This window comes from Macrotis lagotis, chromosome 3 (genome assembly GCF_037893015.1).
Source record: "Macrotis lagotis isolate mMagLag1 chromosome 3, bilby.v1.9.chrom.fasta, whole genome shotgun sequence".
NCBI lineage: Eukaryota > Metazoa > Chordata > Mammalia > Peramelemorphia > Peramelidae > Macrotis > Macrotis lagotis.
Window position 1 is genome coordinate 257,688,360 of NC_133660.1, and position 26,955 is coordinate 257,715,314.

The 26,955-nt window shown below is 35.2% G+C and overlaps 2 protein-coding genes across 3 annotated transcripts in view; both read left to right on the plus strand.

Moving 5' to 3' along the window:
• The window catches only part of LOC141518440 (homeodomain-interacting protein kinase 3-like), a 93,459-nt gene that overhangs the window by 49,474 nt on the left and 17,030 nt on the right, over positions 1 to 26,955 (plus strand). For both annotated transcript variants that reach the window (XM_074230447.1, XM_074230448.1), the window contains exons 3-8: positions 14,685 to 14,808; positions 22,467 to 22,586; positions 23,359 to 23,445; positions 24,386 to 24,570; positions 25,986 to 26,145; positions 26,451 to 26,550. In XM_074230447.1, coding sequence (XP_074086548.1) covers positions 14,685 to 14,808; positions 22,467 to 22,586; positions 23,359 to 23,445; positions 24,386 to 24,570; positions 25,986 to 26,145; positions 26,451 to 26,550 — 776 coding nt within the window. The remainder of the gene's footprint in view (positions 1 to 14,684; positions 14,809 to 22,466; positions 22,587 to 23,358; positions 23,446 to 24,385; positions 24,571 to 25,985; positions 26,146 to 26,450; positions 26,551 to 26,955) is intronic.
• LOC141518439 (homeodomain-interacting protein kinase 3-like) overlaps positions 1 to 26,955 on the plus strand; it is a 186,186-nt gene that overhangs the window by 11,747 nt on the left and 147,484 nt on the right.

Below are 26,955 nucleotides of genomic sequence, written 5' to 3' on the forward strand. Positions count from 1 at the left end.
TACATGTTACTGTTTTTTTTCAGTAAAATAATATGGATGGTTTGCATTTGAGAAATCTGCAAGGTAAAAACCAAGTAAAGTACAGTGGCATGTCCTTTCCAAATGCTGAATAGAGCAAAGTTGAAGTTGAAATTAGTGATATTTTATAAAAATTATCCAAATATTGCAAGATAAATTTTTGCTTTAATATACTCTGCTTTAAGAATGTATAAGAAGGGGGCAGCTAGGTGGTACAGTGGATAGAGCACTGGCCTTGGAGTCAAGAGGATCTGAGTTCAAATCCATCCTCAGACACTTAATAATTGCCTGTGTGTCCTTGGGCAAGTCATTCTCAACCCCATTGCCTTTAATAAATAAAATTTAAAATAAAAGAATGCGTAAGAAAAATAACCATAGAGAGAATCAGAATTGGAATAGTTTAATTAAGTGTTATATAGTGTATGCATTGGACCTAATTAAAATTTTTATTTTTTATTTAAATGACTTTATGTTATAATATAGCTCTTGCAAAGGAAACATCTCTGAATTCCTGTTGTGTTTTGAATGTATAATGTGCTCTGATAACTAGGCAGTTAGAACTGGCAGTTACAGTAAAGGATATTTGGTTTTATTGACTAAAGAAATTCTAATTTGGAAACTCCTTCTCCCAAAGGATTCCAACTGTTCTGTAGATCATCCTGTTGAATTGTCTAAGGCACACAAAAGTTAAATTATTTGTTTGTATGGTCACTGTCACTCTGATCCATATCTGGCCACTGACCCAGATGTCTCTGGAGGAGAAAATGAGACTGGTGACTTAGTATAGTGTCCCCTCGCTCAAATCTATTTCACTTGCATGTCATGGCCTTAGAGAATGAAACATAAACATCAATCATATAGCTAGTAAATATCAGAGACTGGATTTGGACCCCCATTTGACTTTCATCTAGTACAAAACACAATGCTAGCTCTTTGGTCTCCAAGAAGTATTAGTAATTTTCAAGTGAGCTATTTGATAGATAGCTAGTCATTATAGAGTCATTTAAGTCCAACTTTTAGAGATGGAAGGGATTTTTGAAATCTATTCTTGTCATTTTATTGGTCAGGAAAACTGTCTCATCTCTTTGGTCTCAGAGATCCCAGTTCCCTTTAGCATTAGAGCAGCTATAATGGGGGCATATGTGAATGTAGCATATTTTTTAAACATAAGGTTGCAGTAGTATATGCTCTCAGTTGCACTACCCTTGGACAAAACTGGAGATGTCAAGACTGTTCCAGGAATTGTAATAGTTCCATTATGCAAAACCACAAATCATTCCTAATTTATATAATGTAATCTTTTGTAATTTATAGTATTTTGGGTTCTTAATATTAAAATCAGTAGGACTTCTCTGACTGTCTTTTCCCTTGGTAATTTGTTTTTTTCCTCTGAACTCATAAGATTCAGTTAATTATTCCATTCATTCATTTATATTGAAATTTAAAAGAGGTAGTTTCATGATGCAAAGTTAGAAGTATTATGCATTTGTCACACATTTTCAATATTCTTTTTATGATCATTTAATATTTATTTAGTCACCTATTTTGTACTAGACATTATTAACAACACAATGATAATAATAGCCCTTGGTGTCAAAGATATAAAAATACATCGAATGAAGAAAGAAAGTTGTGGAAATAAAATGATTACAAAAAGCATCATGTAGTAAGGGCCATACAAATATCATTTCTGAAAAAGGGATTCAAGGAAAACTTAATGGAGGAAAGAGAATGGTTTTGATGAATTAGACAAAATGAGAAAAGTGACCAGATCATGAGAACTAATGCCAAATCTGTTCAGAGAATGACAACTTGTTCAGTTTGCCTGTAATGTGGGATCTATGTAGATGAAGAATCTGTTGAAAAAGGGAACTTTGGGACAGTTCCACAAGGGTCTTCGGGCTAGATTAGACATGAGTAGGTAGATCCTGGGACTGTGAAATGATGTGAAAAGGTAATTTGATCACTGTGTAAGGTGAATAGGAAGAAGGGGCATGGAAAGCAGTTGTGAGAGACATGGTTTGAGATAGTGGGAAAAGGATCGATTTAGACTTAGAGGATCCCTGGGTTTGAAATCCAATTACTTAATGCCCAAATGAAATTGGATAAGACATGTCATCTCTGGGGACTTGGTTTTCTCATCTGTGAAATTAGAGCATTGGACTGGATGACTTGAGGTTCCTGTCAGCTAAAGTGCTCCATAGAGTGACTTGTCTTCGGGGGTACCCTGGGAATATCCCAGCAGGGTCAGCACTCGGACCTCAGGTAGCCCTTTTCTTCCAAGCCTGAATCCTGTTTTGATTCAGTTGGGAAATAGAAGGCATCGATAATGTAACTTCATAGTTCTTGTCTTGAAAAGAATGTTAGTTAATTCATTCTCCATCTTTCTGAACAGCCGTTTTCCAAAATAATGTTTTTTCTTAACTGGTGTGGGCTGATTTGTTGGCTTTCATGCCTTGCCATGTTTTGGTTTTAACAGCACTTATTTATTCAAGTGCCATAAATCTGAAGCCAGAATTTCCACAAAAAAAAGAACTTAAGAAAATTACATCCAGTAAATTTAGTACCACATATGACGTTGCTATTTAAATTCAACAAATATTTTTGTGAATTGATACCTGTGGGTACTAGAAGAAAAATTGATGGTTTTAAACTCTGATGTTATTGGAACTCAGAGCATAGATGTCCTTCTTATGTGTTGCTTTTGACATTTTCCTTAGCAGCATTCTTCTCCCCTTGTAAGTCTAAAGTAGAGCATTTGGAGAGATCTATATATACATGTTAGCTTTTGTCATTTATTTAGAGCCAACTGGTTTTAATTAAATAGAGTTGATAACTTTTCATTTGCTTTAGGGTTTAGATTTAGGGTTTAGCACCACATTTACTCATCTCGGTTAGAACACTTGCAGTCATCAAGACTAATTTATTGAAAAATGATGGGGAAATTCAGAAGCTCCTAAACAAAAAAATGAGAACTCTACAGAGTTACCAGCAGGATAGTTTATCTGCCTCTAAAAAGGCAGCGGTGCAATGGCTAGAGCACTGACCTTGGGGGTCAGGAGGACCAGAGTTTGAATCTGGCCTCAGACACTTGCCACTAACTAGCTGTGTGAGCCTGGGCCAGTCACTTAATCCTGATTGCCTTGCATCCAGGGTCATCTCCAGTCCTCCTGATTCATAACTGGCCACTGAAACTTAGATGGCCCTGGAGGAGACAGTGAGGCTGGTGACATAGTACAGCCACCCCTCACTCAAGTCTAATTCATGTGCTTGTCATGACATCACCTCCCTGATGTCATGGTCTTCAATGAATGAAGGACAAAAATGTTTAACTCCATTCAAAAGTAAAGTGCAAGTGAAGCCTAGAGAGATGCTAATAGAAACAATCCTAAGTGATTTTGTCATGCCTGAAGGCTATTTATGGAACAGAGATCTATGGTGCATTTAAACTAGTCAGTGCTGATAGAGCCACATTGATGTGATAAGGATGGGGAGAGATGGACCCAAGATTTCCATAGTGTTCTCAATACCATCATCCATCCATGCTAAAGCTTTTGATCATTTCCCCCAGGTTGAAGCCGATCCCTCTCTAGCCACATTTCCAACTGAAGAAGAGAGTTTTGAAAGCCATTAGTCTTCCTCTCCTGTGGCAGAACACCTGGTGCTAATTCTGTTTCAGCTGAAAGTTACATGGTGGTGGTGATGGTGGGTGGGGAGGGGGCTACTGTTTTCACTATACAAAAGTTGGTTGAAATTTTACAGGTAGTATGGTGAGAGGTCATTAATTCCCTTCATTGTCCTTATCTATAAAGGTAAAGAAAATAGATTGTCTTGTGAAAAATCACAGTGTAGTGGGGAGGGGGAGAGCTATGCAAAAGGGAAGGAGAGAGGAGGGGCAATCTTTCTCTTAGTCATAGCTGGCCAGATTCTTTCTTTTTTTTAAAGATTTTATTTATTTTGAGTTTCACAATTTTTCCCCTAATCTTACCCCCCCCCCCAGAAGGTAATTTGCCAGTCTTTACATTGTTTCCATGGTATACACTGATCTAAATTGAATGTGATGAGAGAGAAATCATATCCTTAAGGAAGAAACATAAAGTATAAGAGATATAAAGATTAGAAAATAAGATATCAGTTTTTTTTTCTAAATTAAAGGTAATAGTCCTTGGTCTTTGATCAAACTCCACAGTTCTTTCTCTGGATACAGCTGGTATTCTCCATTGCAGACAGCCCCAAATTGTTCCTGATTGTTGCACTGATGGAATGAGCAAGTCAATCAAGGTTGCTCATCACTCCCATGTTGCTGTTAGGGTGTACAGTGCTTTTCTGGTTCTGCTCATCTCACTCAGCATCAGTTCATGCAAATCTCTCCAGGCTTCCCTGAATTCCCATCCCTCCTGATTTCTAATAGAACGTAGTGTTCCACCACATACATATACCACAGTTTGCTAAGCCATTCCCCAATTGAAGGGCATTCACTTAATTTCCAATTCTTTGCCACCACAAACAGGGGCTGCTATGAATATTTTTGTACAAGTGATGTTTTTACCCCCTTTCATGATCTCTTCAGGGTATAGACCCAGTATCACGTGATATTGCTGGATGAAAGGATATGCACATTTTTGTTGCCCTTTGGGTGTAGTTCCAAATTGTTCTCCAGAAAGGTTGGATAAGTTCACAGCTCCACCAACAATATATTAATGTCCCAGATTTCCCACAACCCTTCCAACAGTGATCAGTGTCCTTTCTGGTCATATTGGCCAGTCTGAGAGGTGTGAGGTGGTACCTCAGAGAAGCTTTAATTTTCATTTCTCTAATAAGTAATGATTTAGAGCAATTTTTCATATGACTATGGATTCCTTTGATCTCATCTGTAAATTGCCTTTGCATATCCTTTGACCATTTGTCAATTGGGGAGTGGCTTTTTTTTAATTAAAAATTTGACTCCGGGGGCAGCTAGGGTGGCACAGTGGATAAAACACTGGCCCTGGAGTCAGGAGTACCTGGGTTCAAATCTGGTCTCAGACACTTAATAATGACCTAGCTGTGTGGCCTTGGGCAAGCCACTTAACCCCGTTTGCCTTGCAAAAAAAAAAAAAGAATAAACATAATATCCCTCCCCCCCCAAATATAGACCCTTATGAGAAATAAAGGAAAGGGAAAAATTTGACTCTATATTTTAGCGATGAGTCCTTTGTCAGAAACATAAGTTGTAAAGATTGTTTCCCAGTTTTACTACTTTTCTTTTGATCTTGGTTACAGTGGTTTTGTGTGTGCAAAAGCCTTTTAATTTAATGTAATCGAAATCATCTAGTTTGTTTTAAGTGATGTTTCTCCATCTCTTCCTTAGTCATAAACTGATCCCCTTTCCATAGATCTGATGGGTAAATTAGTCCTTGTTCTTCTAGTTTGCTTATAGTATTGCTTTTTTTTAATGTCTAAATCTTGTATCCATTTGGATGGATCTTATTAATCTTGGTGTATAGGGTGTGAGGTGTTGGTCTAATCGAAGTTTCTTCCATACTTCCAGTTTTCCCAGCAGTTTTTTTTATCAAAGAGAGTTTTAATACCAATAGCTGGACTCTTTGGGTTTATCAGACAGCAGATTACTATAATCGTTTCCTGCTATTGTACCTAGTCTATTCCACTGGTCCACCACTCTATTTCTTAGCCAATACCAGACAGTTTTGATGACTGATGCTTTATAATATAATTTTAGATCAGGTAGGATAGCTGGCAAGATTCCTTGTCAGAATCCTCCTTAATAGGTTGAAAGATGGTTTTCTACCTGTAAGCCAGTGTGACTTCAGAAAGGGACCAAGGAAAAGCTGATAAGGTGTTTTGCTGCCCAGGAGAGATGCTAGGAGCATAGCAGAAGTCTGTCCATAACATGTCAGTCTGACCAAGGCCTTTGATGCTTTTGGGCATGAATGCTTGTGGAAAATCATGTCAGAATTTGGTTGCCCAGAGAAGCTCCTCAGTGATGTGCATCAGCTTCACCTTGACATGCCTGCAGGGCTCTGGATACTGGGAGATATTCCCCCCCTGCTTCCCTAGTTAGCAGTGGAATGAAACCAGGCTGGGTGCTTGCTCCCATGCCTTTTTAGCTTGGTGTTTTTTAGCATTGTCTTCAAAAGCCTTCCACAAGGATGGAAAATCCTGGTCAGCTATTGTACTGACAGTAAAGTATTGAACTTGAGAAGGCTACAAACCAAGACAAAATGAGAGGGAAAGTTGGGTGCAGAATTTTTTTCTTTGTTGTTTGCAGATGATTATGTCTTTAATACAGCCTCTGCTCAGTTCTCTGCTGCTTGTGCCAAATTTTTACCTAACAACAAACACCACGGAAAGAGATTTTCTACCAGTCAGGCACCACACCATCCATATGTGGAACCTATTGGTTATAGCAAATGAAGGACTATTAAATGCTCTGGTTAAGTCCACTTATTTTGTAGGGACATACAGATGGTGGTGTTGAAGCTCACATTGCCAGAGCTGGCTTAGTGCTTAGAAGGCTCTGAGAGATTTGAATGATGACCAAACTGGAGGTCCACAGAGCCATTGTGCTGATCACATTGCTGTATGCCTGTAAAACATGGACAGTCTACCGGAGCTGTGCCAGGAAACTGAATCACTTTTCATTTGAATTGTTTTAGGAAAATTCTACAGATCACTTGACATGATAAAGAACTGAACATTTTTTTTTTTGAGCTAAACTTCCAAGCATTCAAAATCAATTATAGAGAATGCAACTCAGATGGGCTGGGTATATTGTTCAAATACCAAATGTGTATTTGTCTAAAGATTATCTTATAGAGAGGGGAGAATTCACTCACACAGAGCTCAGAAGAAGCGATACAAAGGCACTGTCAAGGTCTCTTTGAAGATTCTTTGGAATTGATTGTGTGACATAGGAGATACTAGCACAGAACCACCCAGCCATGGTGTGCCCACATCTATGAGCAAAGCAGAATTGCATTAGTTCAAAAGAAATATGCAAATTTAGAGAAATCTCCATTCCCCACATTCATTTGGACTATTTGTGGTAGAACTTTTGAGTTCAATCTTGATCTGAGCTGCTGCAATCGGACCTTGACCCCAACGTAGTGATGTCATTTTGAGCATGATGGACAAAAAGCAGCCAAGGCTCCCCAGTATCTAATCAGTTAGGAAGGGTTGCTGATTCTGTCATTCTGATATCACTTACTTACTTAAGCCCCTTTCTTTTCTCTAATCATCTCACATCTGGATTCTACTTGATCTCACTCAGCCTTAAGTTTTTCCCTTTCCAGGGAAATCACCCCTTATCAATGGACATGTGACTTCCCTTTATCTCCAGTTTATCTCAAATATAAACCTCACCTTTCCTACCTTCCCACAAGTTTTCTCCTGTCTTGCTCCTTTCACTACATTCGCCATCCAATGACATCGGCATAACATTCCCTGAACTCAGCATCTTACTTGGTTGGGCCCTGTAATTGTTTCCTTCAGGTTTCACCTAAAATCATCATTCCAAGTTTACCTTGTGCATATCTCTTGTGTGTTGTCTCCTTCAGTTGATCATTAGCTCCTTGAGAACAGGAACTAACTGTCTTGTGACTTTCTTTGTATCCCCAGGACTTAGCATGTACCTGGCACATGGTACAGGTTTAATAAATTTTTTTTTATTTGACTTATTCTTGATAAAATAGTTTGTGTTAATTTTTCTTGGCATTCCAGTGGCTCTCAAAAATACAGTGTTTTAACCAAAGGATATCAAAATGATGACAATGTATTTAATGTGAGAAACAACAGCACAACTTTATAAAGAAATATTTGTCATGAAACAATTTAATTAAAATGTCAAATCGAGCTGTTATAAAATCAGTATATTTACTGTTTTATTGTACTTGATTAGTTTTAAAGTCAAAAAATATATTTTATAAATAGAAAGGAAGAGAAACACATCAATATCACAGATAATCTACCAATGGCAGAGCTTCAATCCAATTAATGTATAACTTTGAGGAGGATTACTAAAGTTCTGATCTTAGAGACTGATACTTTTAAAAGATTATATATTATTAAAACATACTAAAACAGTAACTTATTGTTTCAATAATGCTTATTTAGAAAATATTTGATGGCATTTATTAATACTGCAATTTTAGTCTGTCATTTTGATTAACTTAGAAATGTGAAAGCTAATCAGAATTTGTTTAGAAAACTATCATGGATTATCTGGTGCTGTCTGATAGAGTAGCTTAGATCAGTAATATTTTTTTCCCCCATTTTTTAGAAGAAATGAATTTAACTTCATTAGGGGATTATTTTATGCAAATTTCTGTGCTTCTTTAGATTTTTCTCTATCATGCATTAGTAACATTGTCATACTTTAAAAATTGAAATGATTATGTTCATTGGTCTGGTAACAGAAAACTTGATTGGTACTTGTTGAATATTATTTTATAGAACATCATACCTTTTTCTTTTTATATTATTGTTTCCTTTTAAATTCATTTTCATTTTTTTTGTCTGAACTTAAAACACCAAATAAAATGACTTTCCAAATACAGAGCTGAATGAGAAAGGAGGATTATATGTGAGGCTTGTGAATCTCTTTTATATATATTTCTTCTTTCTATTCAACCTGTAATTTTCAAAACTGTTCTTTTTTTTTAGGGTTTTTTTTTTTGCAAGGCAAATGGGGTTAAGTGGCTTGCCTAAGGCCACACAGCTAGGTAATTATTAAGTGTCTGAGACTGGATTTGAACCCAGGTACTCCTGACTCCAAGACCAGTGCTTTATCCATTACGCCACCTAGCTGCCCCAAAACTGTTCATTTTTTTTGGTCTTCTGGATACCTTTTCATCTTATATTAGTGCCTGAATATACTTCTAACTGAGCTTTTCCTTGTAATAAAAATTTTAAAAGGAAGAAGAAAGTTAAAAAGAAAAAATCCATAAATCTAGCCAACAGATTGATTATATATATATATATATATATATATATATATATATATATATACATACCATTCCACCTATCAGACAGAACTATGCCAAAGTAAAATTGCCTCATTGGAAATCTATAAAGGCTGAAAGAACATGATTTGGTTATATTATGGAAGAAATTGTTATTCTGGTATGAAGTGGACTAGACAGTAATGCAAGGTTCCCTTCCAATTTAGACATTCTATGAAGAGAGAATTTATTATAAGATTTACTTAAGTGAACTTTAGACCTTATTCTCTGATTATGGAAACAGGAATAATGAAAATCTCTCCCCTCCCTTGTAGTACTTTTTTTGAATTATAAAGATTTTATTTATTTTGAGTTTTACAATTTTCCCTCTAATCTTACTTCCCTCCCCCCCCCCCCAGAAGGCAGTTTGCCAGTCCTTATATTGTTTCCATGGTATACATTGATCCAAATTGTATGTGATGAGAGAGAAATCATATCCTTAAGGAAGAAACATAAATTATTAGAGATAGCAAGATCAGACAATAAGATACCTGTTTTTTTTTCTAAATTAAAAGTGATAGTCCTTGGCCTTTGATCAAACTGCACAGCTCTTTCTTTAGATACAGATGGTATTCTCCATTGCAGACAGCCCCAAATTGTCCTTGATTGTTGCACTGATGGAATGAGCAAGTCCATCAAGGTTGATCATCGCCCCCATGTTGCTGTTAGGGTGTACAATGTTTTTCTGGTTCTGTTCATCTCACTCAGCATCAGTTCATGCAAATCTCTCCAGGCTTCCCTGAATTGCCATCCCTCCTGGTTTCTAATAGAACAGTAGTGTTCCATGACATACATATGCCACAGTTTGCTAAGCCATTCCCCAAGTGAAGGACATTTACTTGATTTCCAATTCTTTGCCACCACAAACAGGGCTGCTATGAATATTTTTGTACAAGTGATGTTTTTACAACCCTTTTCATGATCTCTTCAGGGTATATACCCAGTAGTGGTATTGCTGGATTAAAGGGTATGCACATTTTTGTTGCCTTTTGGGTGTAGTTCCAAATTGTTCTCCAGAAAGGTTGGATGAGTTCACAACTCCACCAACAATGTAATAGTGTCCCAGATTTCCCACAACCCTTCCAACAGTGATCATTGTCCTTTCTGGTCATATTGGCCAGTCTGAGAGGTGTGAGGTGGTACCTCAGAGAAGCTTTAATTTTTTCATTTCTCTAATAAATAATGATTTAGAGCAATTTTTCATATGATTATGGATTGCTTTGATCTCCTAATCTATAAATTGCCTTTGCATATCCTTTGACCATTTGTCAATTGGGGAGTGGCTTTTTTTTAAAATTTGACTCAGTTCTCATCTAGTTTGTTTTTAGTGATGTTCTCCATCTCTTCCTTAGTCATAAACTGCTTCCCTTTCCATAGATCTGATGGGTAAATTAGTCCTTGTTCTTCTAGTTTGCTTATAGTATTGTTTTTTATTTTATGTCTAAATCTTGTATCCATTTGGATGGATCTTATCGTGGTATAGGGTGTGAGGTGTTGGTCTAATCAAAGTTTCTTCCATACTAACTTCCAATTTTCTCAGCAGTTTTTTTAATCAAAGAGAGTTTTTAATCCTAGTAGCTGGACTCTTTGGGTTTATCAGACAGCAGATTACTATAATCGTTTCCTGCTGTTGCACCTAGTCTATTCCACCACTCTATTTCTTCGCCAATATCAGACAGTTTTGATGATTTTTGCTTTATAATAATAATTTTTAGATTGGGTAGGGCTAAGCCCCCCCTTTTTTGCACCTGTTTTTCATTGAATCCCTGGAAATTCTTGACTTTTTATTTCTCCATATGAATTTACTTATAATTTTTTCTAACTCATTAAAGTAATGTTTTGGAATTTTCATTGGTAGGGCACTAAACAGGTAGTTTAGTTTTTGGTAGAATTGTCATTTTTATTATATTGGCTCGACCTATCCATGAGCAGTTGATGTTTGCCCAGTTATTTAAGTCTGATTTTATTTGTGTGAGAAGTGTTTTGTAATTATTTTCAAAAAGTTTCTGAATCTGCCTTGGCAGATAGACTCTTAGTTATTTTATATTATCTGAGGTTACTTTGAATGGATTTCTCTTTCTAACTCTTCCTGCTGTATTTTGCTAGTCAGATATAGGAAAGTTGAGGATTTATGAGGGTTAATTTTACATCCTGCAACTTTGCTAAAATTGCTAATTGTTTCCATTAGTTTTTTTGGATGATTTCTTGGGATTCTCTAGGTATACCATCATGTCATCTGCAAAGAGTAAGAGTTTGTCTCTTCCTTCCCAATTCTAATTCCTTCAATTTCTTTTTCTTCTCTAATTGCTGAAGCTAACATTTCTAATACAATATTGCTTTCTAGTACTCTTGTTGAACCTGTACAATTCAGAATTGATTGTATCAATAACTTGTCTTCCATTAGAATGTAATCTCCTTGAAGAAATTTTCTATTTCCTAGATTTCTACATATGACATACATAGATGATTTGGATTTGGATCAAGTCTTCATGAAACTCCTTATTCTCACCTCAATAAAATTAACAATAGCAACAACAAAATAATAATAATACTAATGAAAATACCTAGCATTTAAGATAGGACTTTAAAGTTTGCAAAATGCCCTGAATGTTTATTATTTCATTTGATCCTTACAACAACCTGTGGGGTAGGTTCTTTTATTACCCTCATTTTACAGATAAAGAAACACACAGCTTTTTATTAAGTGTCTGAAGTAGAATTTAAACTCAACTCTTCCTGACTGTAGGCCAAGCACTCTATACTATGTACCAAGCTAACTGCCTTTCTGAAAGATAATTCAGTAAGTCTGTGTACTAGTCAACTCCACTTAAGTTCTCTTTTGGATTATTAAAGTACAGGGATAACTTGAATTTTCAAAGGTGATGAATTGGAGCTAGAGCTCTGGTGGTAGGTCCTACCAAGCTAGAGGGCTTCTAATCTAGGCTCAGTAATGGATGTACCTAATGCCTATCAAATAAGGACTCACCTATCTACATTAGGCAAGGTAGCACCTTGTTGATCTCAGGATGATTTTTTTTTTCTTTTTGCCAGAACAACTCACTAAGACTATCTGCTATGAGGCATGGAGGGAGTTGCTGTTTGTTTTAATGCAGGGAATACTAATAGCACCTAAATCATAGATCTTTAAAGAGATGAAATATAAATAAGACATAATTTCAGTTGCAAAGGCTGCTCAGGAAGAAAAGTCTAATTTTTTGTACTTTAAGACTTTGACTTTTTTTTTGCAAGTCATTGGGGTTAAATGACTTGCCCAAGGTCACACAGCCACATAAATAAGTGTCCAAGACCAGATTTAGACTCAGGTCCTCCTGACTCCAGGGTTGATGCTCAATCCACTGTGCTACCTAACTGCCCCAGTTGACTTTTTTTTTTTAAAGATCATTACTATTGAGAAGGATCAGGAGACTGTGGTCTAGGGCTCTGATGGTAATGAAGTAGAACAGATAAAAGCCAGGAGAATGCTTAAAAACTTTGTTCTGCCTATTCAACTCAGAAGGGATTCCAGTCAACTCTTTTGCCTTTAAGGGGTATCAGGATTCTATGTTCACATAAAGAGTACTTTACCCTTTGACCGAGCAATACCATTACTTGGTCTGTATTCTAAAAAGTCCAAAGGAAAGGGGAAAGGACCTATATTAAAAAATACATATTTATAGTATTTTTTTGTTTTTTTTTTTTAGGTTTTTGCAAGGCAATGTGGTTACATGGCTTGCCCAAGGCCACACAGCTAGGTAATTATTAAGTGTCTGAGGCTGGATTTGAACTCAGGTACTCCTGATTTCAGGGCCAGTGCGTCACCTAGCCACCCCCTGTAGTAGTTCTTTCAATGGTGGCAAAGAATTGGAAATTGAAGATAGGCCCATCAATTGAGGAATGACATAACAAGTTGTGGTATATGAATGTGATGAATAGTGTTGGACTGTAAGAAATAATAAGCAGACAAATTTTAGAAAAACTGGAAAGACTTATATGATGATGTCTAATGAAATGAGCAGAACCAGGAGATTATGGTAGAATAACAGTAATATTGTAAAATAATGATGATCAACTAGGAATGACTTTGTTATTTTCAGCAATACAATGATATACAGTGATCCAAGACAGTTCTGAAGGTTTTTTTTTTTTTTTTTTTTTTTTTGGTAAGGCAGTGGGGTTGAGTGTCTTGCCCAAGGTCACACAGCTAAGTAATTATTGTCTGAGATTGAATTTGAACTCAGGCCTTCCTGACTCCAGGACTGGTGCCCTGTCCACTGTGCCACCTAGCTGCCCCTGAAGTTCTTATGATGAAAAATGTTATTTACCTCCAAGGAAAGAATTGATGGGTCTGAATAAATATTGAAGCAAAATTTTTCCACTTCATTTTTCTTGCTTTTTTTTTTTTTGGCAACATGATTAATGATTAATATGGAAATGTGTTTTGCATGATTAAAAAAACCAAAACATGATTCTCCATACTGTCACAAGGATTCATGAAACAAAGAAGGTTAAGAACTCTTGCATTAAAACTCTTAGAAAAACAATTTAACATTTCTTCATGATTCTGAAGGTACTTTTGGTACTTGTAGTATCTCAAGTTATTCAGTACATATCCATTATCCTGACACTGTGCATATGCAAAAGTACTTAAAGCAGAGTATTCATTTTTATAGAACATTAGATCATAGAGAATTTATAGTATTTATCCTGAAAAAAAAATTCACCTTGGGAACCATTTATACATGAAGGTATATTGTAACATATTTTTGTTAAAAAGATCGACTATTTTGGGGTAAAAAAAATATTTCAGTCAGAAATTCCCTGGTAGGATTCTAAAAGGAGAGATCTTTTCTAGTCCCTTTAGGATTAGAATGGTAATTATGATTCTGTGTCCAGCATTCTGGGAAGACTTGATCAAGATATAACTTGGGGTGCCATTGGCTACACTTGAGGTGGCATTGAGCATTCTTGGGACATATAGGAGTGTTTGCTGTGGATATAATTATAGATAACTAAACTGCCTTTTCCAAGGGCCTTTTGGCCCTTTTAATTTTTAATTTTAATTTTAGCTTTTTGTTTTAGCTGTTTTGATAGATTTTCTAAACTATGTACTTTATGATATTTTAAAATTTAATTGTTTTAAAATAATCATTTACAATTATTATCATGACTCATTTACTGTGTATGAAAGATTTTTCATCTTTTCTTTTTGTCAGCTTTCAGGTATCATTTATTTTTCTTACTGCCTATTGATTGGTTCTAAAGTTTTTATTTCCCTCTCCTCCAATTTTCTGTTTATAATCTGCTATGATTTAGGAAACTGGTGAATTTAGTAAAATTAAATTTGAAGATTAGAACTTCAGGGTCTTTGACTTAACTTTGGAGTTAATCCCTTTTATTTGGTTTTAGGGGATGTATTCTAGTGAATTGGACATAAATGGGGAATTAATGCAAAGAGATATGATTTTACGTCTAGGTTTACAAAGGAACTGTAAAGAAACTACAAAGGTAAAAGACAAAATTTATCATTTTTTAAATAGAAATAGGTAAAACATTTTCTCATCCTGTGGACATTTTACGTAAAGTCATTTTAAGGTAACAAAACTTAAAATAATCTTTTGAATTTTATTTTTAATTTGGTAATTTAATCAAATGTACTTTGACTTTCAGAGCTCCAGAGATCATATTGGGGTTACCCTTTTGTGAAGCCATAGACATGTGGTCCTTGGGTTGTGTGATTGCTGAGTTATTCCTTGGATGGCCACTATACCCAGGAGCACTGGAATATGACCAGGTAATGGTTCCATTATGATATTTGATAACAAAGTTGAATAAGAAATTTAAAATAATTTACAAATCCCTACTCCTTCCTGCCAGACATAGTTGACATATTGGTTGGTTTTGCTAAACAGTCTTTTTTTCCCCCTCTATTTAAAATAAAATATCTATTATCTAGTCATTGTTCACAGAATAAGGGAAAACTATATTTCCCATGAGATTATATTTCTTCTGTGTGAAGGTGATGTAAAAACAAAAGATATCAAGAAAATAGGATTTTAAAAATTTATCCAGGAAAAAATTAGCTCATCTTTCATGTCCATTTTATTGTGGCAACCCTTTAAAATAAATCAGAGAAATTCAAGAGTTAGAAAATTAAGATTTAAAACCTTATGTGCTAGTATTTTGGAAATTCATATTGATAATGCTAAACCACATCTTCATGGATAAGGTTATTAATATCTAAATCCTGATGCTAACATTAGATTTTTTTTTAACTTCAGCTGAAGCATAATAATTCTATTCTAGTCCCTTACCTTAACTTTCTGGGTTTCTTTGCTTCAAGTGTGTTTCTAGTCAACAACATATTTGTTGCTCTATTCTACTATCTGCGTCCGTTTTTATGGTGAATTTTTCCCAATCATATTCATAATTATGATTTTTCTCTTTCTCCTTTTGTTTTTGATCACCAAATTCTTCAATTTGCCCTTTTATCAGTCCTTTTGCCCCCTCCCCCAACCTCCAGTTCTTTTAATCCCTTCTTCCCCTACTGCTTCTGTGTAGGGTAAGCTAGATTTCTACACCAAACTGAATGTGTATACTGTTCCCTCTTTGAGCCAGGCCTGATGAAAGTAAGGTAAAAGCATTGTTCACCTCTTCCTTTCCCTCCACTGTAAAAACTCCTTTTGTGCCTCTTTTATATGATATAATTGACCATATTCTCTCTCCCCCCCCTTCTCCCAGTGTATCTCTTTCCTACCCCTTAATATTATTTTTTTGAACTCATTCCATTAGTCAATTCACATCCATGCCCTCTATCCATGTATATTCCTTTTAATGCTCTAATAATGAAAAATGATAATAATAATAAAGTTCTTAGTAGTTAGAAGTATCATCTTCCCATGTAGGAAAGTAAACTGTTTAATCTTATTGAATCTCTTAGGATTTCAGTTTTTTTCTACCTTTTTATACTTCTCTTGAGTCTTATATTTGAAAATCACAGTTTCTATTCTGTTCTGATCTTTTCATCAGTAATGCTTGAAAGACTTCTGTTTCATTAAATTGTTCATTTTTTTTTCTTCCTGAAGTATAATGCTCACTTTTTGCTGGGTAAATGATTCTTTGTTGTAATCCTACTCTTTTTGTCTTCAGGAATATCACATTCTGAGTCCTCTGATCTTTTAATGTAGAAACTACTAAATTTTGTCTTATTTTAACTGTGGCTACACATTATGTGAATGGTTTCTGACTTCTTGCAAAACTTTTCACCTTAACCTAAGCACTCAGGAATTTTGCTATATAATATTCCCTGGAGTTTTCATTTAGGAGTTGATTGGTGAATTCTTTCAGTTTCTGTTTTTCTGGTTCTAGGATATCAGGACAATTTTCTTTAATAATTTGTTGAAATATGATATCTATGCTCCTTTTTTTTAAAAAAAATTAAACTTGACTTTCAGGTAGTCCAATGATTCTTTAATTATCTTACCTGCATCTGTTTTCCCAGTCAGTTGCTTTTTCAATGAGATACTTTATATTTTGTTGTATTTTTTTATTCTTGTGATTTTATTTTAGTTTCTTTTTTAAAAATTAAAAATTATTTAAGGCAATGAGGTTAAATGACTTGCCCAAGGTCAAACAGCTAGATAATTGTTAAGTGTCTGAGGCAGTATTTGAACTACTGTGCCACTTAGCTGCCCTTATTTTAGTTTCTTGAAGTCTTATGGAATCTATTCCATTTATCCAATTCTGATTTTCAATTTTTAAGGGATTTTTTTTTCTCAGGGAGCTTTTTGTACTTCTTTTTCCATTTGACTATTTCTCCTTTTTTAAGGATTTCTTTTTTTTTTGGTGGATTTTTTTTTTTTGCTTCTTTTATCATTTGGCCATTTCTGTTTTTTAAGGTGTTATTTTCTTCAGTATTTTTTGGTTCCTTCTTTATCAAGCTGTTATATTTCTTCATAATTTTCTTGCATCACTCTCCTTTCTTTTCCTGATTTTTCTTCTCCCTCTTCTACTTTTTTGGAGCTCTTTCTGGAATTCATTTTGGGCCTGTGACCAATTTACATTTGTTTTTGAAACTTTTCATGTTGCTGTTTGTCTTCCTTATCTTCTTCTGAATTTGTCTTGATTTTCCCCAATCACCATAGTAACTTTCTATGGTCAGCCTATTTTTTTGTTGATGTGGTTGTTTGTTCATTTTAAACTTATTTCTTGATTTTAATTTGATGCTAAAGATGAGCTCTTCTCCCAGGATAGAGGGGGGCACAATCCCAAGCTTCAGGTTTTTGTGCAGCTGTTTCAGAGAAAATTCTGGGGAACTCTACGTTTTTGGTTCTTCCAAGGTGATATGATCTCAGGAGAGGGGCTCTTCTGACCTGTACTATATTCTTTGTGAGACCACAAGCACTCTTCTTCACCCTGTGACCACAAGAACTTTTTCTTCTTAGGACTCTAGAATTATGATTTGGGTTCCTCCTCTTCTTTAGTGGTGAGAGTTCATACCACCTTTCTGCTCTGGATCTGAGACTCGATCCCCAAGAGTTAACCACAAGTGGCCTTCTCCACCTTGGAACTATGAGTATCATCCCCACTGCTCTGTGGCTGCAAGCACAAGGATATTGGTATTGATCCTCTCCCTTGGACCTTGTCCTGGAACTGAGTCTGACCAATGTAGCAAAATTGTGCACCCAGTACCAACAAAGGGTCCCCTGTAATTTCCTTTTGACCAGCTTGCTCTCTTAACCATTTATAGGCTGAGAACTCTAGAAGCTGCCACTCCCCCAAATGAAGCCACCCCCAACATTCAACTACCAACTCATTGAGACAGGCCTTTCCTACTGCTATTTCAAGTTGTCTTGAACTGGAATATCATTTCAGCTCAACCTTTTAGAAAGAAGTTGTTTGGAGTGAAATTTGGAAGAGCTTGGTTCACAATTAACCAATTTAATTTAGCTAGTGTGTGTATCACTTTCATTTATAGATAGTTTTAGGCATTTCCAAAAACTCAAAACCCTACTCTAAACCTTCAATCAGGAGAGCTTGAATTCAAATTTTATGTCTGGCACTTTAGGGGACCATGAACAAGTCAACTTAACCAATCTAGTCTTCAGTTTCCTCATTTCCTCATAGAAGGCGATAATCCTTGTAATGTCTTTCTCATGAAGCTATGAAGGTTCTTACAGATAATTTCTTTGTAAACTGGAAAGAGCTTAATTAAATGTGAATAATTATTATTTACCATCTGAATCCTAGCTATTCTGACTCTAAATTCCTTTTTCTTTCTATCGTACCTTTTCTATGGGTGGCAGTAGCACAGTGTGGTTTAAAAACAGCCCTACAACTCTGAATCCTTCTTAGCCTCTGATGGCCGGGGATCACTAAGTTTTTTTTCTTGCCACAATTGGAAATCATAGTAAGCCCTCTTAGATTTTGACTTCAGGCAGAGTTAGCTATATTTGGTATATACAATGTGTTTTTTTTTCTGACTTTATTTTGTTTGTTACTTGTAGGACAATGGGATCATAGCTCTGTACTCTTTCTGATTTCTTAATTTCTATCAAAGGCATCATCATGCTCCCATCCCTTGGTTTGAAGCTTTGCTGGTCTTTGACTCCTTGTTCTCCCTTGCATCTATCCTCCTAGTCAATCAATTACTAAATCTGGACATTTAGTCCATAATCTCTTGCATCTGACCTTTCCTTTCCATTCACAAAACTACCACTTTAGTTTAGACCTTCCTCATCTCTTGCCTTTACCAATGTAGTGGTCCCTTAATTGGGCTCCCTTCCTCAAGCCTCTCCTGTTTATCCTCACAGTTTTCACTATAATTTTTACCATTTGCATCTCTGACCATGTGACTTGCCTACTTAGTCTACTCCAGTAGCTTCCTATTGTCTTCAGGATAAATTATAAAATGTTATTTTTAGCTTTTAAACCCCTTTTCAGGATGGCCCAAATTTATCTTTCCAGTCTCAATAGATACTACTTTTTCTCCTGTACACTTTAATCCAATCAAACTGAATTTCTCTTAGTTCCTCACACATGACAATCCTATTTCCTTTATCCACACCTTTGCATTGAGCATTCAACATGCTCTTTGACTGATTCTCCCATTTCTGTCCCCTAGTTCTGAACAAAACAGGTCTAATCCTTTTTATGTAGCAACCTTTTGGATTCTTGAAGCTATATCTGTTGTGTGTCTTAGCTAAGTCTTTTGATTTCTAGGCCAAATACCTAGCTCCCTTCAATTGATTTACAGATGGTGTGATATTGGGGGCCTTTTGCTGATATTCCCCCCCCCCCCCAATTCCTAATATGGTTTGACCAGGGCAAAATGAAGCAGGCTTTGCGTGTATGCTAAACTTCTTTAAATGTAGTCTTAAGTTTGAATTTGTTGACTGTTATGTCATACTGTTGACTTGTTGAGTTTGTTGATCACTAACTTATCCTTGATGTTTTCCTTAAGACTTATTACTCTGGGCGTGCAGCCAGGTGGTGTAGCGGCTAGATCACTGGCCCTGGAGTCAGGAGGACCTGAGTTCAAATCTGGATCCAACATATAATAATATAATATCTAGCTGTGTGAACTTGGGCAAGTTTTCAATCCCTTGCAAAAGTAAAAAAAATAATAAAACCCTAAAATACTTATTACTCTGGTCATGTCTACTCCATCTTTTACTTTTAAAGTTTATTTTCTAAAATGCTAGTATAAGACTTTACATTTGTCTCTTCTAAATATCACTTTATTAGATAATTGTCTATCATTCTAGCTTATTATGATATTTTTAGATCCTTATTCTCTCACTTCAGCATATTAGCTAATATGACTAGAACTAGTTTTGTGTGTTATGCAGATTGGATAAGCAGGAGTATGCCATCTTCACTTTTCCTCAATTGGAATTTCAATCTAATTGATTCCTTTTGATGATTTTCACTAGATTTATGCAAAGAGTTTTAGTTAGGGTTTTTATAACAAAATTTAATCCTAAAAAGTATTACACAGATTCTTGAAGATAATGAAAGAGTTTTAAAAAAAAGTGCTATAAGAATTTTTACAAAATGTCATTAATGAAATTCCTTTCAACATTTGACTGGGCCAGACAGGCAATCAGTAGTGGCTTTTCAGGGGTGGTGTACAAACTTAGTGCTTCTATTTATAGTACTTGGTTTCAAGATTACAAATTACAAAAGGAAAAATTGTCATGTGATTTAAACATAACTGAAGAACTGATTCAGAGTGAAATGAGTAGAACCAAGAGAATATTTGGTATAGAACAACATTTTTTTTAAATGCCTTGGAAGACCTGAGTACTCTAATCAACTGTTCCAGAGAGAGCTGATAATGAAGAAGCAGGCTACCTAGATGGACTAGATGGACACATTTCAGATTGCTTAGCTATGCATATTTGTTTAATTTGGGGTGGCTTGGTTGTCAGACTGGGGCTAGGGACAGCAACTAAAATGCGAGAAGAGACTCATTGAAATGAAAAAAAATAATATACAGATAAGACTAAGGGAAGCTAGAAAGAATCACAGGAATATGAACAGCTTTGAGTTTCTTTTGAAATTATTATCTATGTAAAAGTAAAAAACAAGCTATATGTAGTAGTCATTATACTTTAATGAAGAGTTCCCTTCTCTTTTTTGTATATGAAAATGCTTATTTTATGAACTTATTTTAAGTTCAGAATTTTAAAAATTTAAACAAATAGCAAATAGTGCTTTAGAAGCATACATTCTGGGGCGGCTAGGTGGCACAATAGATAGAGCACCGGCCCTGGAGTCAGCAGTACCTGAGTTCAAATCCAGCTTCAGACGCTTAATAATTGCCTAGCTGTGTGGCCTTGGGCAAGCCATTTAACCACATTTGCCTTGTAAAACCCTTTAAAAAAAAAGAAGCATACATTCTGTAAATATTGTATTTTGTCCCATTAAATTTCTGATGAACTTTAAAATGTTGTCAAAAATGGTCTGAATTTAAATTGAAGAGATAGTCATATCTTTTCAAATAATTTTTGTCCTATTTTTAATCTTTTTAAAGAAAGAAGTTCATGTTTTTTCAGTACTAGATAATAATATCGAAAATAATTTATATTTTTCCTGGTATTAAACTCAGTAAACATTAAATGTGTGCTCTTTCTGTCTAGGCCCAAGTGTACAAAGGTACAAAGGAAAATAGTATTAGCCTTCAAGGCATTTATATTTCATGTACAATTATGGTAAAGATCATTTCAAAGAATCTGCCTAGTACAAAAAGAAATAAGCCAAAAAAATTGTGATGTTTTAGCCAGTCTATCAGTGTTAAATCAGTATGACTACAGTGAATTCTCTTTAACAGTGCTATGTGTGTAATAGATGTTTTTGTTTTCAATTCTTCTGGTGGTGAATTTCTAGTGGACAAGACCTTAGAGAGCTCTTACAAATTTTCTCATTTTATAGCAGTAACTTGATATGTTCCATAGTCCCACAGCAGGTTAGTGTGACAGTGAAGACTAGATTCTCATCTAGTTCTCATCCCTCTAATTTTTTTTTCTTTCCTGGGTTATTCTTTTCTTTTTCTTTTTCATTTATTCATTCATTCATTTTTAAGACAATGAGGTCAAGTGATTTGCCCAAGGTCACACAGCTAGGCAATTATTAAGTGACTGAAGTAGTATTTGAACTCTGGTCCTCCTGATTCCAGGGCTGGTACTTTATCCACTGTGCCACCTAGCTGCCCCTCCTGGATAATTCCTGACCAGTTTTTTATTCAACTCCTCCTTCATTCTAGGCAGAAAGGGAATGAAACATAGTACCTTCATTTTGCCTGATATTTCATTAAAGAAATATGTTACAGCTGAACTGAATTTTCATGTTTGGTTTTTTTTTCTGTCTTTAAATAGTTAACATTATTCAAGTCTGCATTACACTTAACCTTTACATTTTCCTCTTTCTGTTGAATACGTCACCTTTGTAGTCACTGAGGTTTGCAATCTTGGAGGTCATTTTTAGCTTTTCTTCCTCAACCATTCTCCCTCTAATTCTAATCTAATTCTTTCCCAGTCTACTTCCACAAATTTTTATTTTCACTTGTCTTCTAAATAATTTCTTCTGTAGTAGATTCATGTTAACCAACAAAAGAATTTTATACACTACAGTATAAGATATACCCTGATTTCTCAAAGGCTATGCTAGTGGAATATTAGTTCTGAAGGGTCATATCAAACTGGGAGATGCTTTGGTATAAGCCCAATAATTTTCCCTAGTTTTGTTGTTTGAGCACTATCTTAGGGTAAGCTCGATGAGGCTCCCTGCCATCTTGGCAGAGAGTGAGGAATTATTTGACCACAGCAGCTCTTGAAAATTTGGTAAGTTGCACAGGGTCATGATTTGTTGGTAGAAGGAAGTACCCATACTGATGAGGTCATGAAGTAAGATTCAAAATTGAACCTTAATTAATTTTTGTTTGTTTTTCAGATTCGTTACATTTCACAGACTCAAGGTTTACCAGGAGAACAGTTGTTAAATGTGGGGACAAAATCGACAAGATTTTTTTGTAGGGAAATGGATATTTCACATTCTGGTTGGAGATTAAAGGTACTGAATAAAAATCTTTGCTTAAATTACTTTTTGTTCCTCTTGTACTTTTTTTCTCTACTCCATCTGTTCCAATTTAAGAAGCCTTCCCAGTTTAACTCAGCTTATTCTCTCTTTCTCTTTCTTCTCATCTCCTTTTTCTTTTTCTAATTTAAGTCTTCCTTTATTTCTGTAAAGGGTGTTTTATAGTTGCAGTCATATGTGTCCAGATTGTGCCTTGGTAAAATGACTCTCAAATATTTTATGCCATTTTGTAGTTATTTTGAATGGAATATTTTTTCTCTCGCTTTTTTTTTAATTTCAGTTTTGAATTCTCCTTCCCCTTCCCCTGTTTTTTAAGAATCAGCCCATTCTCTAATCTGATAACAAAATCATTGATCTTTTTCCCCTTGGTGCCCTTTTATAATTTTGTATTTGTAATTTCTTTTGATTATATGCTTTTCTTATAAAAATTGTTAATGTTTGAAAGTGGGGGGGGACAGAGATTGGATCTGCTATGAAACTCATTAATTTACCTTGTTCTTTTGAAGTCAGTGTTTGTGAGAAATCACTGACTTAAGAATTACTCATTCTTAATCTTTTTGTGTTTATGTAATTCTGTAGCATTTGAAAGTTTTCTCCCCATTCATTCTACCTTTAAAGTTCATATTATACATTGTTGTTAATTACTAAATTCTATTTTAAATTTCTACTACCTTAGCATACTTAAAAATTTTAATATTTATATTTTAAAGAAAAGAAATAAAACTTTTATTTTTATTTATTGAATAAGACTCTTGAAGAGCATGAGGCAGAGACGGGAATGAAATCTAAAGAAGCCAGAAAGTATATTTTCAACAGTTTGGATGACATAGTGCATGTGAGTACAATAATCTGTTGGTCTTACTGTTTAAAGTGATGATCTTGAATGCCCAATATGAAAAAATACATTAATCTTTCTTTTAGTTTGAATATGGATTGAAATCCTTAGTAGCGTTGAATAAATTTGTCCACCCTAATTGATCAAAATCTTATTGGCTTTGCTTACTTTCAAAAATTAAGTTGCATCTTTGCTTGTCAGACTTTAAAAGGTAGATACTTGGTTTTTCAGTAAAAGTTGTTTTCTGTCATTCTTACTAACATTGCTGTGCGAAAAAATAATAGTAATTTAGGTATTTCTTTTGGTACCTGTTGTTTTGGGTCTGACTAAGGCCAGTGGCCTGGTAGGTAGACTCCATATTGAGACAAAATTAGACATTCATAGTTCATTCAAGAATTAGCCAAGTGAGATTTACTTAGAGCATGAGAAGGATGTTCACCAAGGAGAGGTATTGAAAACTAGAGTTGATGTAGCTGAACAAAATTCCTTCCCAATCCACGAGCCTAGAACTTGAGAACTCCTCCAGTTCCTTCAGGCTGTTTTGTATTTAGGAAGTGAGGACAAGATCAGAAAGGACTTGCCTGTGCCCTTGGTCCTAGAACCAATTCACTCTTGAGAAAGGTCTCAATACTACTTAAGGAAAACCTAGCCTGACCTGCCCAGGAGCTGGGGGGTCATTGCTTGTAGGGCTCTTGCTCTGGAGCAGCTGTGGTAAGTCCACTGTAGCACTGGAATGGACTCTATGTCCTTTAACTTCAGGGGGCCCTTAAGCCTTGTGTTCTGGGCCATTTTGTTTAACCATCAAAATATTTACCTTTTTTCCTCCGTGGTTCAAAATATATTTTGATTGTAAAAATTTTCAACATGTTATGACTTTAATTTCTTATTCTAGTATAAATGTATTTACTCTTTTTTTAAATTTGAACTTCTGGTTTTTCAGGTGAACACAGTGATGGATTTAGAAGGAATTGATCTTTTAGCAGAGAAAGCTGATAGAAGAGAATTTGTTAGTCTGTTGAAGAAAATGTTGCTGATTGATGCTGATGTGAGAATCACTCCAGTTGAAACATTGAATCATCCTTTTGTTAACATGAAACATCTTCTAGATTTTCCTCATAGCAACCAGTATGTTCTAATCAAATATACTTTTGATATATTTTCTGGGAAAAATATGATAATATTTTCTTAGAAATGATAGCAGTCCATTCTAACTCCACCTATGTTGAATAACCTCTCCAAATCTCAATTTCTTTAAGTGGATACAGCGCTTAAGTTTTGTGATTTAAAAAAAAAAATCTGGTTTCTGATTCTGGCTTTTACCATTAATTTAGTTGCATGATATTTGGATATCATTTTATTTCATATTCTTCATTTTGAATTGAAGAGATAGGACCAGGTTAGGGATCAAAAATTTTTTATTTAAAAATGTAAAAAACCTTTGATTCTTCATTCTCAGGCCATAAAATACAGTTGGGTGGGCTAGATTTAGTCCCCCGGCCAGTGCTAACTATGGACTTTTCTGGTTGCCAGTGGCACCAGTTAATGTTAAGTCCCTCCTGATCTCTTTTCTTTCCTCCCAACTTTGGCCCTCCCTAATGAGGGAACTGGAAGTATGGGAAGGTCTTAAAATACACAGAATGGGACCCTATGAATAACTATACCTTTAAATCCATAACAGTCAATCTGTTATTTAAAAAAAAAAGGAGCAGGGAACAGACTAAGGACAGGCAACTTAAAATGTCAGTGATTTGTATTTTGTATTTGTATTTTAGAGCTTTTTTTTGTATTTTAGAGCTTTGGGGTGACTTGAGAGGAGGGAGGGAAAAGGTTTCTTTTAGGGACAGTGATTTTGTTAATTCAGGGATCTCCTTATGAGGAGATAGGTCTACAAATGATCATATTCAGTTTAGTTTTACTTGAGGCACTATGAGATTAAGTGACTTGTCCAATATTATATAAACTCATATGTTTCAGAAATGGGACTGGAAGCCGGATTTTCCTGAGTCTAAGGTCTAACTCTATCGTCTATTAGACTCTGGCTTTCTTTATTGAGAAGCCTTAAAAATATCAAGATACTCAGATACATCAAACAATTGCCTCAGACAGATGCCTAGAAATTCAGGGAAACTAAATATTAGATGCAAAAAAGTTATTATTACTATCTTTAAAATTGAAGCAATAAAAATTGCTTTTATTGGCTTTTAAAATCTATATTATTGGATTTTTCATTTTTTTCATAAATGAACAATTTTGTTGAACTGCTCTTTGTATGGGAGCTTTCTATTTTTTCTTATTCTTTTGAAAGTTTCTTATGTGTTGTATGCTTATTTTTTTTTTGTTTTGCAAGGCAATGGGGTTAAATGACTTGCCCAAGGCCACACAGCTAAGCCTATATGAGGCCAGATTTAAGTGTATGAGCCCAGATTTGAACTCCTGACTCCAGGACCTGTGCTCTATTTACCATCTAGTTGCCCCTCTTGTATGGTTATTTTTAAATATTACACACTCAGTTTACTTATAGTTACTTTTCTATTTTGCAGTGTAAAATCCTGTTTTCATATTATGGATGTTTGCAAATCTCACTCAAACTCATATGACACAAATAATCGCAATAAAACTTCACTTATGAGACCAGTTGCCTCAGGCAGTGCTGCTAATCTGACTGCAAATTTCACCAAAATAGGCACATTAAGAAGTCAGGTAAGAAGAGACATTTAAGAATTTGTATTTCTGTATTTCTAATTTATTAAAATTTAGGGAAATATAGAAATTTCATGCCTTTATTCTCTTCAAGCACTTCTTGCAATTTTTTTTCTGGTTCATATAGATTCTAAACTGACTTTGGGTTTTTTCAGTCTTTATTATGCCCTCTGTTAATATGTGCACATTTTATCATTTCATAGGAACTGCACTTTTGGGAAATAGTGTGATTTTTAAAAAATTATATGTATGTGATTATGGGAACATTGACCTTAGATAAAGCCATTTCACTCTGAATATTTCAGGCATTAACCACATCTGCCCATTCAGTTATGCACCATGGAGTACCTGTGCAGACTGGGACTGCCCAGCAGACATTGATTATCTGCCCCCCAGCAATTCAAGGTATTTGTGGCTTAAATTGTATTTCTGGTTTTGACATATGCCTATGTTTCATAATTTCTAGGTGTAGCTGTCTCTGAATTTTGTTTTATGTTTTTAATAGCTTCTGGGTTCTAGTGCTCATTTCTTTGACCCTGAAGCTACATTTATAGTTGCTGTTAACCAAAAACATGTCTTCGGTATGCACTTTAAAGCCTGAGGAGGCCACAAGTAGTGTGCTTATAGTAAATAATGATCTGGAAGAGCTTGCAGCTAATTTGGCAAAGTTGTGTGCGTCACTGCTTTAGGTTTTCAAAGTTGTATATGGCATCATGCACTGATGCTATCCATCAGAATCCTACTTCATGATTACCTCCTTGTAATGTGAAAGTTCTCAAAAACCCAGGAAATAGACTCTGGTTTTTCCCT